The following is a 17,766-nucleotide window of genomic DNA, read 5'->3' as shown; positions in this document are numbered from 1 at the left end:
CCCTCCTAGTCTTAACGCTAGGCGCAGGCAGAGATTACAGGCCCGCCTGCTCGTGGAGGGCGGCTTGCCTGCTTGTGAAGAGGACGGATGGAGCCGGACAGCGCAGCCGACGGATGGGATTGTGACTCGAGAACGAAAAGCAGCCGGCGGCCACTTAATCGATCTCACTGCTTCCTGGGTCACAGCGGCTCTGACTACGGCCGCCCCCCAGGAAGGTGCCGCCCTAGGCAAACGCCTACTTTGCCTCGCGGTAAATACGCCCCTGCCTCCCAGTCCTCGCTATGTTGTAGGGATGAGCCAGAAGGCGGTGATTCAGTAGTTTAGCAAAAGACACTGGGAAGGGCTGACACCACTCAGTCCACAAAATTTACTGTGTTGTCAGCCTACAGCAAGAATTGAGAGCCAACTGCATTTCTGTCAGATGAACCGTATTTATCTGTAGGGTCTTGAAAGGGCTAAAACATGGGGAAATGTGCATGTATCTGAGAGATGTACTCCATTTGTTTTGGGACTATTTTGGGACTATTTTGAACTGGGCTGCCACAACGCCTCTGGGCAGGACTGCAGACTCTTGCCAGTATTATTGTATTATGGGGCAGCAGCAAGAATGTTTTCATTAGTACATGTCTTGGGGGAGTGCATAGTTGCAGAGAGACTCGGATAGGCAGCGTCTGGGTTCAGATTTGGCATTCGCAGAGAAGCAGATAACTGGTGACCAGACAGTGACCCATATTAAATATTTTGTATTTTTTTTTTCTCAGGTTGTTTTAAAGATGACCGCATTGTGTTTTGGACTTGGATGTACTCCACGTATTTTATGGAGAAATTGGCTCCACGACAGGACGACATGCTCTTCTATGTGCGACGGAAACTGTCCTATGTTGGCACGGACGTCATTGAAGGCAAAAAGGTGACTAGCAGAGGAGTACCTCGCAGGGTAAATTCTAAAAAGCTGTTTTAATCCCCTTCCTCTTAATCCCCCCGCACAATTCTGTGACTGCCTAATACAGATTATTTAACTAGTACAAAGAAAGCAGAACTAAATCCTATTTGTATGTCTTTAATTGAATCGTGCACAGAGCAGTGATGTGTGCCAGAACAACCAGTCAGGATTCAGGTTTTGTAGTATAAAGGGACCCTGTCACAAAAGTCAGGTTCCTTCATTAGAAGAGGGTAGTGTAGGTCCTCTCTGGTAGTCTGGATCTTTTACCTTTGCCCCATTCTGTTGATGCAGCCTCAGACAGACACCCAACACTTCCAGAAGTGTCAATTGCTAAAGAACCTGTGTCCTATGCTACATATGTGGCTGTTTTTTAAGGTAGGACACACGGGCTGCCAGAGAAGAAAGTATAATGCTTCTTTTGCAGGCACTGGCCCTTTGGATCTTCTTTGGGGAACTGACAGCATAAAGATTGGACTCTGGAGCAATGGATAAAGGTCATGTGGTCTGATCAGTACAGATTTACCCTGTTCCAGAGTGACGGGTGCATCAGGATAAGAAGAGAGGCGAATTAAGTGATGCACCCATAAAAATGAGGTCAGCTGCCTACCTGAATATACAGAATGACCAGGTTTTCCATCAATGCATTTTTTTTTCTCCCCTGATGACAGGGGCATATTCCAAGATGACAATGCCAGGATTCATTGGGCTCAAATTGTTGAAAGAGCGGCTCAGGGAGCATGAGACATAATTTTCACACATGGATTGGCCACCACAGAGTCTAGACCTTAACCCCCTTAAGAATTTTTGGAATGTTCTTCCAAAAAGGCTTTACTCAGTGGTCCAACTCCCATCGTCACTACAAGGTGTTGATTAAAAAAAATATGGAGTTATCCACTCCCCTACTTTATGGCTATAACAGCCCCTGCTCTTCTGGGATGTCTTTCCACAAGTTTTTGGAGTGCCTGTGGACCTTTGTGGCCATTCAGCCAAAAGAACATTTGTGTGGTCAGGTACTGATGCTGCATGAGAGAACCTGGCTCACAATTGGTGTTCTAATTCATCCCAAGCATGTTCATTAGGGTTGAGGTCAGGACTCTATGCAGGTCATACGAGTTCCTCCACACCCAACTCGTCAAACCATGTCTTTATGGAGCTGGCATTTGCTTACAAGCCTTGCCTTCATGACAGGTTCACTTTAAATAGAAGCCCCTTCTTTTAGTCCTTTTTGCTATGTGTTGGCTTGCAGAGTTCAGGAAACGACTGAGGCAAAGTCCTTAAACCAATGCGACAGATTGAGGTGACTGATTGTCTTGTTTATCGCGGTCATTTAAGCGTTAAGAGGTTTAATGTAAGTGCTCATGCTCCTAGTAAATCTCCCTTCACGTAGTAAGCTGACTGCAGCAGTTCCGTTGCAGGGAATGGACATTAATTTTATTTAGAAGAACATAAAACACATTTAAACAACTCCAGTTGCTGCATAGTGCGTGTCCCGGTGTAATTACAAACGCCTTCCCTGCTGGGAAAAATACTTGAGAAACACTTTAAAGGGAACCTGGCACAACAGCTGTTGCCTTTCGTACTGTTGCATGCAGCACTGACGGCACTGTTGCATGCAGCAGAATAAGAAGTGAGAGGAAATCTCCCCATATTGAGTGGAATCCCACATTTTGACCGTTGTCATGGGGAACAGGTCTTCACTTTGATCCTCCTACTTTTTTCAGGTGACAGCTGTAAATTTTTTACACAGTGGTCATCAGAACAGTATGTGAGAGGGTCTCTGCAATAAGTCAGGGCTGGGCAAATCCTTAAAAATTGCAGCTGTCACCTAACTTATGTGGTTTTTCCTGGTGGTTGTGAATGGAGCTGGCTCCTGGAAAAATCCCTTCTGGCTCTGGGATTGGGCAAACTGGCTCCTGAATTCCATATTAATTCTGCCAGGGGTTCTAACACTTCCGCACTTTGTCCACAGCTAGGAAAATGCTCTGGATGGATTTTTACTTTAAAGCTGAAGTTTAAGTCTACTTCTACTTTGCCATGCCTGGTTCTTCCGTTTCCTCTTATCAATAAGCTGATAACACTTTTTTTCAGGAATCTGTTTCTGAGAGCAACACAGAAGCTGCTATTGCAACTTTTCCATTCTGCAAATGGAAGATTCCTGGCTCCAATAATGACCCTTTTACTTTAATACAAGGATTTCTGACTTTTAGGAACTGCATATTTGTTACAGATCAGTGACTTAAAGTACTGAAGCTGGAGGGTCCAACATTTTCAGTAGGAGGTCAGCAACTACACTCGCCATAGTCTGGACACTCCCTTTTTATAGTCTGTGGACTTACCTTTTCATTATACAGCCTCAGCTACTGCCCAAGCTTTTCATAACCATTTTCCCTATATGCCCAGGCAGCATTGGTGTACATTAGTTAACGCTCTATAATGTGCATACCTAATGTCTCAAATGTACTTAAAAATATAAACATTAATTTGGTGCCCTGATCTTTATTTTTTGGGGCTGACAAGTGTACAAAAAGTATTACTTTTTTTTTATAACCTAATTGTGTTTGACAATTACACTATTAAATAGATGGCACTGTAGCCTGAATGTGGCAATGTTTATCTGCAGGATGAAGGCTAATTTTGTCAGTAAAGCTTCTAGCCTACATGTCAAACAATGCGTCATAGCTGGCATAGTGATCACATGAACCACTCTGATTGATTGATTATTTCCAAATAGTTAGCCACCAGCCACTGTCGGCTGATGACTCTCAAATGAAGGCCATATAGTACCATATCTCCAGCTTTGGGCATTGTGCTAGTGGAACGTTTAATATGCAGATTGGGGGCAGAAACTGTTATTCAGTTGCTTCATTTATTTAATTGTCTGAACAATAATTTTCCCTGTAGCCCATAGCAGCCAGCTGGATTCTCCTTGTCTTACAGAAGTGATGAGATGAATTTGGTTGGTTGCTGTGGACACTATGTAACCCACATTGGTCAGTTCCTAAACATTTTTACTGATCTAACTTGAGTCACTGAAATCTGTTTGGTTGATGTGGTTTATGGTGCATCATCATTGGTTTTAAGTTTCTTCTCCTTGTAAACATTCTGGCAAGCTAGTTGGACTATCAGCCTCTGAAGTCCTCCTATTTCTGGGAGGCTAATGTTCCAGTTAATGTAGAGATGTTGTAGGATAGACATGTTTTTTGACCATACATCAACCTGGCTGTTCTAATATAACCTTTTATTGCATTTTGTCACTATTTTGGATTCTTTGTCACAGCTCCCGTCTTACGTGATATTATGATGGTTTCCAGCAGGTAGAAGTTGAAGTCTATCGGAAGGATTCTAAGAAGCTTCCTGGCCTTGGGGAACCTGACATTGACTGGGAGGAAAGTGTCTACCTGAACCTTATCTTACAGAAGGTCAGTGACTGTCCCCGGGGTGACCATTGGTAGCATCATTGGGGATCGTTGGTTTGTTTTGGAAGGCTCATGTGTTTATGAAACGGCGCCTCATTTTTTATGTCAATTTTAAAGCAAAGCTTCATGGGAAGGAGGAATATATTCTGAGACAATGCCAGTTGTTTATGGGGAGGCTTGTAATTGAATTTTAAGCCCAATGTGTTTAACATCTTCTAAATATTCTGCAAAACGTGTAGGTGGGGAAGGAAGTGGCCTTGTGTTCTTTAAAGCTGAACTCTTGAAATGTATCTTTTTTTCTTTTTTTTTCTTACATTGGACCATTTATCATTTCACATGCGGATGGCTGCTGGGGGATGCAGAAATTCACTGTAATACCCTGTACATACTGCCAGCACTGGTCTCTTTCGGGTGCTGCTTGATGGACTTGCCATCTGTATACTAAACACAGGGAGCCACTCTCTCAGCACCTCCACCAATCAGAGAATGTCTTTTAGTTCAATGAAATACAAGAAATTCTCTGATTGAACGAGGCAGAGATCGCAAGGTCACCCACACTGCCTCTCCGCCTCATCCCTCACTTGCAGATCATCCTGTTTCGTCCTGCTAGTCCCTAACAACATAGTAAGTGAACATGTGAAGAGCCAAGGAAGCAGCTTCACTGGAAGTACAATATAATGCAAGTTTCTGTGATGCTTCTGTTAGGAAGTTAGGTTTTTTTTCATTTGGCTTTTAATATGAGAACAGTTTTTTGTTTTCTTGTACCCTCCCTGGCAGTAAAAGACAAATGTTGTGTACTGCAGAAGTTTCAGTTCTGCCTTTTGACCAGATGTCTCTCGTATTACAGAAGTGAGACTTGTTTTCTGACTTTTGTTGCAATACAATATTGATGTAACTTTTTTATTAATAGTAATTATATGAAAGTGCACTGAATTTGCATGTCACGCAGGTTATGTCAGATTTAAAGTGGACCTGAAAACCGTAAGTCACAGTACTCCCTCCTCCCCATTTGCTGCTCCATGCCTAAAATGACCTACAAGACCCTTACCAAACCAGGGGGTATTCTGGGGGTCCAAGGGTGTTTAGCCACCCGCTGTTTCCCCGATTCTTAATGCTTGCCGATCAGTCAGAGACAACCAATCTGTGCAGATCCCACCTGAGTGTGCAGAATCTGGGACACAATGGGCTGCTGGTGTCCTATCAACAGGTAAGAATTTAAAAGGGTCTTGCTGCCTGTTTTGCGTACAAGGCAGCAAGGAGGGGCTGGAGGCGGTTTCATGACTGTGGGTTTTATTCTACTTTAATACATTTAAAAGGATATATAGAAGGGTTAAACAGTCTGTCAAGTTTTTCTCCCTGCTGAAGATTCGCCCTCTCAATTTGTCCTTATCAGCAAAATCAGAAATTTTAGAGTTGTCACCAGAGAAGAAGGCTGGGGGAAACTTCTGATGGTGTACTTCTGATAGGGACATTTGTTCTGTTGACACCTGTCTAAAAATGGAATTCCCCTCCCTTTGAAAAGATTGCTTCTCATTTCCTGTTGCTGCAGGCAGGAAGTGAAGGGAAATCTCCCCTTGGAGCAGAAGAGGAGCAGTTTCTCACATTAGCCATTTGTTTGCTTCTTCTGGAGGGTAAAGCTGACTGGTTGCTGGGAGCAGATGATTCCGGTATTGTGTATTGGCACCTTGGTCTGCCAGCACCCCATGTGGACATTACTTCTCTGCTGTCTTGTTCCAGCTTGATTACCTGGTGACCTGCGCTGTGTGTACACGCTCTGATGCCGGGGACATTCACATCCATAAGAAGAAATCCCAAGTGAGTATTTAGTCTTTATTTACAGTTTATTAGGTTCAACCATCAAAATGGAACCCTAGACAAAACATTTTCTTTAGTGTTGGAGAGTGTTAGGTGAACACACAGAGATTAAGTGGAAATCTCCCCAACACAGACAGCAATCATAACCTTCAGCACTCTGTCAAAAAAAAATCAGTCAGGAGTTCCACCACTCTTTTTTTTACTTTGGCCATGCTGGATAAAGTAAAGGGTCTTTTAAAGAGGAACTTTACCCATATCGTTAAAATAACAACAAAGGCAGCTTTAGAAATGTTCAGTAATGACAATCTACAGACACTTCTAGATAATTGGCGGCTTTTTATTCTCTGCATACCTCATTTTTCTTTTCCTCCCCATTCTTCTCACAGTGGCATACCTACTTCGGAAAATACTGTTTGATTCACTTTATGCAGAGCTAATGGCGTTCATACACTGGGACTCAACTAGAGACCAGCTGGGGTCTCCACTAATTGAAATTCTTAAAATGTTTGAGGGCCACAAAGAAGCTCACAAGTGACTCAAAACACGATTTTGACGTACCAGCTTTAGACGATCCTGTAGTCTTTTCTTTTTATGGCAAAGTAACAGGTTCACTGTGATGATAGGCCCCCTCTGGTGCTTATACGTGCTTACCCTGTGAAATACCCACTACTAGCTATGGAGGGCCATGTGATGCCTAATTGGCCAATTGCAATGCTCAATCCCCATGAGGCAGGCTGTAGGGTCTTTAATCCAGAGCAGTTTAGGAACTTAAACAAAATGTTCGAAGGGGCCTCAGCAAGTGTGTGGAAAGCTATACAGCAGACATGTTTTGCCCTAAATGGTTCACTTTACGGCGATACAAACACCTTAAAGTTTGTTGGTCGCGTTTTGTGCATTGTTAGGACTGTGTCTGATCTGACATTATTTTGCCTTTTTAGCAAGTATTTGCCTCTCCAAGCAAACACCCGATGGACAGCAAGGGGGAGGAGTCAAAGATCAGTTACCCCAATATCTTCTTCATGATTGACAACTTTGAAGAGGTAAACTGAAAACTGTGTGTGTGTAACGTGTGCTGTGTATGACCGGGCTTGTATTGAGGTCAGAGACTGCCACTTTTACAATTTTCCATTTTGCTCTTAGCATAGCCCCAGATTTTTAGAACATTCCATAATGGTTCAGTTGTTCCACACCTAAAGTTCCTGTCTCCTGTATGTTTTGGAAGCCATTTATCGTGAGACGGCAGCCTCACCTATTTGCATTAAAGGAGAACTATGGGGTTAAGGCTTTTCCCCATAGTTCTCCTTAGGGTAACGGGAGGACACAAACTAGCGTCCTCCCGTCACCCTAGGCTCAGTATACCGCAAGCTGTAGCTCATGGTATACTGAGACGCCGCAGTATACCGCGAGCTACTGCTCGCGGTATACTGAGACGCTGAAGCGGATCCTGACAATTGTGCCAGGATCCGCCCAGCTGCGTGACTGACAGCTGGCTCTGCCTAGCTAGAGGCAGAGCCAGCTGTACCCTCCCCCGTCCGTTCCGCCTGTCAGCGCTGGTGGATCGGAGCGGGGGAATCCAGCCCCTCCCCTGTCACGGCAGAGAGCCGTGACAGGATCGAGAGGTGAGCGAACGCCGGTATGTGTTCGCTCACCTCCCCATCTACTGAGCCGACCTGTGACAGTCTCATTGTCACAGGTCGGCTAGAACTATGAGGTGAGTGAAAAGCACTCACTCGGTTCTCCTTTAAGCATATTTTGATAAAGACGTCATTTCTTTGGAACTGGCTTGTGTTAGCAGAAACATTACTTTGTGCGAATGTCCTTACTTTTTATATACGTTAAAAGGTTTGTGAGCAGCTCGGTAAGCTATGATTCTGTTAATGGCGAGTTTTAGCCAGTGATCAAACCGCTAGAGGGACATTAACTAAGATTTAGTGCACAGCCTGCCAGTGTCAGGATCGCTAATGTAACATTGCCCATAGTTAATAAAGTTTGACACGGTATCGTAGCATGGTGTGCAGGGTAGAGTGGGAAGTACAGAGAACTGGAGCGGGGTTGCATTACTGTTTTGCCTAATTTTGTGTGTGTTTGTAGGTATTCAGCGACATGACTGTGGGAGAAGGAGAAATGGTTTGTGTCGAGCTTGTAGCCAGTGACAAAACGAACACATTTCAAGGGGTCATTTTCCAAGGCTCAATCCGCTACGAAGCACTGAAGAAAGTGTATGATAATCGGGTAGGTATTGCGGTCCCCTCATCACCTCAGAATATAGATACAGGCATGAGGATGGGCAGAGTTTACAGCGGTGTACTGGCAATCATTCACCTGGCCCGTTCATAGAGAACTATGAGAAAAGAGATATAATGGGTGTGATTTGGTTCCTTTTTCATATTATTATGTCTTTAAAACAATTTACGCAGGCTTTACATCAGTCCCTGCCCTCAAGGAGCTTACATTCTAAGGTCCCTATCACACATGAGCACAGGGCCAGTTTAGACAGGAGTCAATTAAACTTCCAGAATGTCTTTGTAGTGTGGAAGGAAACCCACTGAAGTACAGAGAGAACCTGCAGATAGTGTCCTGGGATTGGATTTGAACCGGAGAACATCCGTCCCCCCCCCACGCCTTGTGCTTCAAGTCAGAAGTGTTGCCTAGGTGGTGGGAAGTAACTGGGTGAAAACCACAACAAACATGAGGAGCATGATCACACTTTATGCAGTTGGGGACGAGACCTATAATGGTGACATTACTGTAGCAGAGAAAATCAGGTCTCCTGGTGTTCATTACAGGTCAGCATGGCAGCCAAGATGGCTCAGAAGATGTCCTTTGGCTTCTACAAGTACAACAACATGGAGTTTGTGCGCATGAAGGGGCCACAGGGCAAAGGTCACGCGGAGATGGCCGTGAGCAGGGTTTCCACAGGAGACACATCGCCGTATGCTACAGAGGAAGATTCCAATCCCGGGTCACCGATGCATGAAAGAGTGAGTATGACTGCGATCTGACACCATGGGGCAGATGGAAGAAAGAGTTGAACGGATGACCTAAACCTTCACAGCACATGTATTATGTATCTAACTGTCACTCATTTATTGATTGTCCTGTACTGCTTGACCACGAGACCCCCAGACCTCCTGAAGTGAAACTACCCATATGATTTGCCCAATGGAGCTTTTGTCTTGGTTTTTCTTTGTACATATGAGGAGATGTGGCATTGTTGGCCATGTTTGAAGTACGACGGCTTCCTTTTATCTTTTTAAACTCTGCAGTTTCAAGCGAAGTAACAGAATGTCTTGATAACCCACTTCCCCCTCCCTTCTAATACTTTCCCCACACTCCCCTGTTGCCCTATTCACTTGCTGCAGCCCTGAGCAGAAAGCCCTCTGTAAGCTCTGTTAGACCCTTTTGAGAGCTTCAAGACAGACGGACACAAACACCCCCTCACACCATCCCATCATTGTGGGCGGAAGAGGAGAAGAGCACATGCTCCCCTGTCCCAAAAGTACTTGGTAGTTCCAAGGGCTTTGGCAGGTGAACAGAGCGATGGGGTAGCGTAGCGCAGTTAAGTATCGGAGGAAAGTGAAAAGGGCTACCAAGGGAACCCTGAATGGGCAAAGTGATGAGTGAACTATAAGCTTACAGATCAATCCCTGGCAGTTCCGTGGTGCATTATCCATAATAAGCAGTCAGATTTACCTTTGATACTCCAAGCCTATGAGAAAATAAAGGTAGTTTGCAATTTGTCATCTGTGGTCAATGGCAGTTGAAACGGGTCTGTCCTCAAAACCCATTTAATCCAGTGCCCATCGGTAAATTATATTGCTGTTAATCTGACCGGTTACATTCCTTGTTGTTTTGTCAGGTGACGTCCTTCAGCACTCCGCCCACTCCAGAGCGCAACAACCGCCCGTCCTTCTTCTCTCCGTCACTGAAGAGGAAAGTGCCCAGGAACAGAATAGCGGAGATGAAGAAGTCGCATTCTGCGAACGACAGTGAAGAGTTTTTCCGCGACAGTGATGATGGTGAAGGTAGGACACAGAAGGCAGTTTTCACTGGGATTATACATAACCGCTAATTAGCAGCGTTCTAGTGCTTGGAAGGCTTTTTCTTTTTCCTGCATGCTGAATTATTTTCCTTTTTCCCTCTACAACTCAAGTCAAACTTTTGTTTTGTTCATAGTGGGGAGGCGTTATAACGTGGTCTAGAATTGGGGTTGTTATTGCTGTGATTGTCCCTCTTCTTCACTTCCTGTTCTGATAACCAGACAAAGTAAGAGGAATCTTCCAAAAGGAGACACCGACCGTAGTTAAAACCTACAAAGTTCAGTGACTAATTTTTATATGCGCTGCATTTCACCCATTTTTTGTGATCCAGTACACTTCCTAATTATTTTCTAATTACTATGTACAAGCTCATTTATTTGTATACTCCCAGGAGGGTCTAGGGACAACTGTCTTGAGTATTTTATTCTGCCACTACCTTGTAAAAAATGGATAAGCTGTGTAACCCACTCCTTAATCTACACTCAGTGCCCCATAATGACAAAGTGAAGACAGAATTTCAGAAATGTCTTTGTATTTTATTAAATAAAAAAAAACTGAAATATCACATGTACTTAAGTATTCAGACCCTTTACTCAGTACTCAGCCTCAAGTCTTTTTGGGTATGACGCGACAAGCTTTGCACACCTGGATTGGGGGTTTCTTTGCAAATCCTGTCAAGCTTAGTCAGGTTGGAAGGGGACTGTCAGTGGACAGCCATTTTCAGGTCTCTCCAGTGATGTTCAATAGGGTTCGAGTCAGGGCTCTGGCTGGGGCACTCTAGGACATTCACAGAGTTGTCCCTAAGCCACTCCTGTGTTGTCTTGGCTGTGTGTTTTAGGATCGTTGGAAGGTCAACCTTCGGCCCAGTCTGAGGTCCTGAGCGCTGTGGAACAGGTTTTCATTGAGGATATCTCTGTACGTTCAGCTTTCCCTCAAATCTGACCAGTCGCTGCTGCTGAAAAACACCCCTACAGCATGATGCTGCGACCACCATGCTTCACTGTTGTGATGTTATTGGGCAGGTGATGAGCAATGCCTGGTTTCCTCCAGACATAATGTTTAGAATTGACGCCAAGCAGTTCAATCTTGTTTTCATCAGACCAGAGAATCTTGTTCCTCACAGTCCTGGGAGTCCTTTAGGTGCTTTTTTGCAACTCCAAGCGGGCTTTCATGTGTTTTGCACTGAGGAGAGGCCTCTGTATAGCCACTCTGCCTCAAATGAATCCGTGGAGGAGGTGCAGTGATGGTTGTCCTTCTGGAACTTTGTGCCATCTCCACACAGGATCTCTGGAGCTTAGTCAGAGTGACCATTGGGTTCTTGGTCACCTCTCTTCTTCCATTTGAGAATTATGGAGGCCACTGTGCTCTTGGGAACCTTCAGTGCAGCAGACATTTTTTGTAGCCTTCCCCAGATCTGTGCCTTGCAATAATCCTGTTTCTGAGCTCTGCAGGCAATTCCTTTTGACCTCATAGCTTTGCTCTGATACATTATACATTGCCAGCTGTGAGGCCTTCTATGGAGAGGTGTGTGCCTTTCCAAATCATGTCCAGTCAAGGTGTAGAAACATCTCCGCAACGATCAAGAGAAATGGGAGACACCTGAGCTAAATTTCAAATGTTGTTGCAAAGGGTCTGAATACTCATGCCGTGTGATATTTCAGTTTTTCCTTTTCCATAAATCCAGACATTTCTAAAATTCTGTTTTCACATTGTCATTATGGGGTACTGAATGTAGATTACCGTGGAATAAAAAAAGAATTTAAACTGTATTATCGGGCTGCAACATAACAATATTGAAAAACATGATGGGGGTCTGAATACTTTCCGAATGCAATATATAGATATATATGATAATTGCTTTTAATGTATCAAATAAAATCTGCTACAAGCAAATATACCTAAAAAAGAGAGCTAGGGACCCCAGCAATATCCATTTCACAGCCAGCGGAGCCGCGCAGCTGCTTGCTTCGACGTGACGCTCTAGTCAGTGCAACGCAAATGAAACAGCCAATGTCCAACATGCACAAGCAGTGTATATGACCAGTCTTACTCCGCGTGCTAAATGTGGCAGATTTGTCTGTCAATTTGCCTCTGTGTGGCTCTCAGGTGAAGTGCCTGGATCAATGGTGAAATGGTAGAAAGGTGAGATGCAGTTAAGGGCCCAGTGTACAGACCATGTGCCCTGACTTTGTTGTGTTTCATTGGGATAGTAATACACGACGTCCTAGCAAATATCCTTTTGTCTGACTTCTTTCATATATCTATTAGATGTCAGGAAATGTTAAAGTGTGGCTATCTCAAACAGAAATCATTTTGATAAAACTTTTTTCGCTTGCAAATGTGCTACAATAACAAAAGTGAACATTTTGCTGTGGTACCAGATCCCATTCCTCGTTATATCTATTACATCATAAAGGATTCTAGAGCTCCATCTGATGGCCAAGAATAAAAATACAATCTATTCCTGTCCTAGTACTTCATATCTACCTGACAGAAAAGAAAAATACTTGTCCTTAATAAAAGAAAATGTATGCCAACCCCTGTACATTCCAATCAGTGTTTCTTTGTATGACCCTCCTGTAAATCATTCCACAGATCTACACAACGTAACGAACCTGAGATCTCGCTCCCTCTCCGGAACGGGGAGATCATTGGTTGGGTCGTGGCTGAAGCTGAACAGAACTGATGAGAACTTTCTTCTCTATGCACACCTGACCTATGTCACCCTACCACTACAGCGCATCCTGTCTGGTAAATGCCTGACAATTCAGTTTGTCTACTGCAGATTGATTCTTTTTCTGATACAGGTATTCCTCACTTAACGACCGAGTTCCGTTCCTACGACCAGGTCGTTAAACGGATTGGTCGTTAAGTGAGGAACTCTATACAGTACTGTACTGCATTAGGACAGTACTGTATAGCGTTGCCGATGTACAGTACCGAACAGTGTACTGTACATCCGGCAATGGAAATACTTACCGAGACCTGCAGTGAAGATCGGGGGATGTCACTTCCGCCGGCGACCCGTCGCACTGACGCTGACGCGGAAGGCCGGAGGTCGATCGGCGGTCCGTCGTAAGTGCGAGTGGTCGCAAAACAGGTAAGTCGGTAAGTGAGGAACATCTGTAATTATGAGCTCTGATGGAAAACAGTGAAGAGTAGCGAGTGTGTTGCCAGCAGAGTCTCCCCTGTGCAGTATTCATTGTAAGGCAATGTCATATTTCAGGAGTCGCGTGTCCTCTTTCAAGGTGCTCATTTGACAGAACTTAACTACTTGGTGGCTCCCTTAGCACTTGGTGGCTCCCGTCGATCCATGTGACAGCCGTTGACCACTAAACACAGGAGTCAATCAGCCCCTTGCCTTGCAATCCAGTACAGAGCCACATTTGCGTTAATGCTTCATTGATACTGAGGGAGTGAGGTGACATCACATTTGACGTTACGGCTGGACAAATCCCAGGAGCCAGGAAGCCAATGCTCCATAAAAATTACAGCCAGCACCTAGCTTTTGGGGTTTTCTCTAGTTGATAGCAGGATTTTCTGTAAGAACTCCATTGCCGACTCCTGGATTGGACAGACTGGCTCCTGAAATCCAAATTATTTGTCTGCCCCTGTGTTGGGGCACCTTCTGTCAGCCCAGAGGCTCTGTCCTGCCCATCCTAGCAGCAACAGATCTCTGTAATAGTGACCTATTACTTGTTGATTATACCACATAATAGATAACTTGAAAGTGATCGGTTGATGTACGGTGTAACTGATCTGTTTTCCTTGACCTTAACACTTCACGGAGGAGAAAAAAATGTAAACCAAAAAAAGTGTTCTAATCAAGAAATACAAAAGCTCTTCCAAACCCTGGGAACCCATTTGACATATCCGTTTGTACAGCTGGAATACTGTTTCCAAATATACCCACTGCAAGCTCTTTCTGTCTCTCATACAGAGTGAGGGGATTGTCAGCTTTGGTAAGACAGATGAGACCAGGATGAAACCTGCCTCAGAAGCTTCAATCTGCAGATCTATTGAGCAATGAGAAGTTTCAGGGAAACCAATCCTTCCACTCGGGAGGAGTTCTCTGGCTGCGTTAGGATAGAACATTTGCAATGTTTGGTGTGCAGAAGAGTGATTGGTGTCACTTTGTTCTTGGAATTGCCTAAACTTAAACCAGAATGCATTCAATTACAACCCTGCGGTTATAAGTACAGTGGCTTAGTGGTTAGAACTTCTGCCTTGCAGCACTGGGAGTCCATGATTTAAATCCTGGTCAGGATACTATGTGCATGGAGTTTGCATGTTCTCCCTGTGCTTGTGTGGGTTTCCCCCAGTACTCTGGTTTCCTCTCACTTTCCAAAGACATGCTGGAAGATTAATTGGATCCTGTCGATCTCTATATATGCATGTGATATAGGGACCTTTCGATTTGTAGGCTTCTTGAGTGCAGGGACTGATGTGAATGTGTAAATTGTCGGAGCTATAGTACCTGTAATAAATTCACTTCTTTCCTCTCTCTTTACAGATATCTTGGAGGTGAGACAGAAGCCAATCCTGATGTCATAGCGGAAAAGGTTGGCGCTGCTGTTGGAAACAGAAACTTCACTGCCAAAGTGCCTCCTTGACCTGCAGTGGTTTCCTTTGACAACACTACCACCTAGTGTCCGTGAGCAGAAATGCAGCGGATGGAATAAAGAAAAATAAGAGGAAGCAAACCGATTGACTATCGTCCAGGCTGACTACCCCACCCTGGTCCCTGCAGTAAGAAGAGGGTTACAAATAATAAAAAAACAAACTACCAGCCAATCTAAAGTGCCTCTCTAACCCTTCCTAGGCTTACATCACACAGTGTTCTGGTGGGAGACTTTCTTAAAGGGGCTGCGTTCACAACTAACAGGCTTTATGAACAATTTGTTATCTCTACTTTTGATTGCAAGCGCAAAACGAACAAACTAAGAGACGGTGCGCGCACTGATTACGCTGCCCGCGCTTTGGTAAGCGAATCCATTGAATGTCACGATGTGGAGCGATGGAACTATTCTGTATTTTGGCGTCCGTGTTCTGAAAGTGCAAAAGCATTATTTGTAAGCGAGGAATTTTAATAGCTCGCCATCGGGAATTCATTCTTTCCAGTGTGTAAAAGCCTTTCTCTTTTCCTTTTTTAATTTCTTGTTTGCACATGCGTCTTTACTATGTTTGTTTTCTTTTTTGGTTTTTTTTTTTGTTTGTTTTTTTTTAACAGAAAATTGTGCAACCCAAATTCTGTACCTGTCCAGTAACTTCCCTTTTATTTATTCATTTTCATTTCCTTTTGTAAAAACAGAAAACTTCAATCCTGTTGTGTACGCTTTGAGGGAAAACGAAATGAATGATTCCCTCTGAACGTCTACTAGACCGGATTCTTTATTTTTTTTGTAATTTGGAGGAGTGTTACAAGGTCAATATAATTGTTGCTTTTTGACAAATCTTGTTGAAGAATCTTTCTTTACATATGACCGTTAGACTTGTGTAGGTATTAGCAAGCCATCCTACACTTCTTACAAGCCATCCTTGCATCTCTCCCCCCCTGGGTCTGAGTGGCCAATCACTAGGCATGAACATTATCCTACGGGGATGGGGGGTCATTCAGGACAGGTGTAGACTTTTTTACTCTGGCAGTGGAACAAAGCTGCACAGATGGTGTGTATAAAGGGTGGGTGGGGGCGGATCTCCCTGTCCTCATGTGAACACTGGAAGCCTGAGTGACGAATTAAAACGCACCAGCACCTGTCACATTGGACCATTATGGGTGTGTCACTTGCCCCCTAGCCCCAGGACTAGATGGTATTTCCATTAGGTCCCAGCAGCCAAAAGTAGTAGAGAGGCTTGTGCTGGTTGAGCTCCCATGATCTGTATTCATTGAACACAACATGCTGTTAAAGTGCATGGGCAAAGCTTTGGAGATGGCAGGACCTGCTATCGGGCCACACCCACAGCACCCACCCAAAAGACTTATTAGTTTGTCGGGGCATAATGCACAACCATTGTGTAGCAGGAAGCAGAACCCATGTTCATATATTCCCTATATTGAGACAATATATCCCCTATATTGAAACAATGTTACGTTTAATGTTACCTTAGCTTGGTCCCAGAACAGACCCAAGTAACCCTTTGATTATCAACATACTAAAATAGAATGAACAGGGAATTGGATTGTGGCTGCAGAGTTCCTATAACCCAGCTCTTTAGTATCCCCAGTACCCTTTATTTCCAGGGGTGCTGGTATGCTTTTTACATGTATGTGTGCACTTATTCCCCAAGAGAGCAATGTCCGTGCACCAGCAATTCATCAGCCAAAGGCATTACAGGAAGTCTATATGATGAATAATGGGGTGTCATGTGACATCTGGGGTACCGCATACTCATTGCGGTCAGAGAACTGGAACCTAATAAACTCCACCACATGTGACATTGCTGCCCTGATACTAATGTACAGCCTTGGAATTGGTTCCCTTTCACGGCAGGTGTTTTGTGACATCTCTTTTAATGCTGAAATCAAGACAACTACACACACACACACACTCACACTCTCACACACACACACTCACACTTTCAGCTGCTAAAGGCTTTGTATTTATGTCCTGTTTTGAGATTTACACAGCTCTGCAGCACAGTCCTGTCCGGTGAGGTCAGGGGGTTGACTTTTTTTTTTTTTTGCTATAGCCAAGAACTACTGAGAGGTCTTCTTCTTCCCCTAGCTTTTGAGAAACGGCACACCAGTGAGCTCATTTCTCTGTCACTCTGCTCTCTCCTCCGGTCTGTGTGCTTATTGTTAGTACTTAAGCACAGCTGCCTGACTTCTTGTGCTGCCTCTCCCTTGCTGAGCTTTGCTGTACAGAGACTGAGATGCTGATGGGTAGTTTTGTACATGACAGTTCACTTTAAAGTGGATCCAGAAACAAAATTGGAATATATTGCAGTTACCCGTCCTTGGATGTGGTGGCTGCATTAGCTTTCTTTTTTCAGGCTTTTTTTTTTTTCTCTTCGTCTTTCACCTGGTGATCCTGCCAGTAACGCAAGTCTTAGGGTGACAACACGCACTCACTGTACTGCTTCTGTGGATACGCAGCATTGCCACCCTAGGACAGGACTACACTCACCTCCTCTTCTCTTTAACATGGGGGGGGGGGGGGGGAGAGGAAGAGATTGTTGCTAACTAGGTACAATAACTAATGAGTGCAGCATAGAACGTTACAAGATTTGAGTCAAGAGCAACATTTTTGGGGGTTTCTTTTCTCACTGAAAACTGGCCCCATTCGCATTGGAGCCATTGTGTTGAGCTCTGTTTTTTAATGGATGGTAATGTATGGGCAACCAAAAATGAACAGAGGCAGTTCACACCGCAGTGTTGCGCTGCTGTACGTTGTTCTTGAAAGAAATTGGAACATGCTCTACTTTTTCTCAAGGCAACGTGTCAAAAACGTACGCTAAAACACATCACAAGCCGTTAGTGAAGTATGTGCACTCCGGACATGTTACTTCACATAAAGCTTGGCCAGAAAACAAAAGCACCCACAATGGAATG

General features: G+C 44.2%; 1 protein-coding gene across 2 annotated transcripts in view; it reads left to right on the top strand.

Moving 5' to 3' along the window:
- Nucleotides 1-15,278, top strand: part of KIAA0930 (KIAA0930 ortholog) — a 51,221-nt gene extending 35,943 nt beyond the window's left edge. Inside the window, exons 2-10 of one of the 2 annotated variants that reach the window (XM_018572607.1) lie at nucleotides 762-910; nucleotides 4,255-4,362; nucleotides 6,097-6,174; nucleotides 7,113-7,214; nucleotides 8,266-8,406; nucleotides 8,961-9,155; nucleotides 10,034-10,199; nucleotides 12,810-12,965; nucleotides 14,728-15,278. In XM_018572607.1, the coding sequence (XP_018428109.1) occupies nucleotides 762-910; nucleotides 4,255-4,362; nucleotides 6,097-6,174; nucleotides 7,113-7,214; nucleotides 8,266-8,406; nucleotides 8,961-9,155; nucleotides 10,034-10,199; nucleotides 12,810-12,965; nucleotides 14,728-14,768 (1,136 nt within the window). In that variant the 3' untranslated portion in view covers nucleotides 14,769-15,278. Of the gene's footprint in view, nucleotides 1-761; nucleotides 938-4,254; nucleotides 4,363-6,096; nucleotides 6,175-7,112; nucleotides 7,215-8,265; nucleotides 8,407-8,960; nucleotides 9,156-10,033; nucleotides 10,200-12,809; nucleotides 12,966-14,727 lie in introns of both variants that reach the window. The other variant, XM_018572606.1, reaches the window with a different exon arrangement.
- The last annotated feature ends 2,488 nt before the right edge of the window (nucleotides 15,279-17,766 follow it).

Source organism: Nanorana parkeri, unplaced genomic scaffold (assembly GCF_000935625.1).
Source record: "Nanorana parkeri isolate BGI_ZX_2015 unplaced genomic scaffold, ASM93562v1 scaffold2083, whole genome shotgun sequence".
In the NCBI taxonomy this organism is placed as follows: Eukaryota; Metazoa; Chordata; class Amphibia; order Anura; family Dicroglossidae; genus Nanorana; species Nanorana parkeri.
This window is presented reverse-complemented; position numbering and strand designations above follow the sequence as displayed.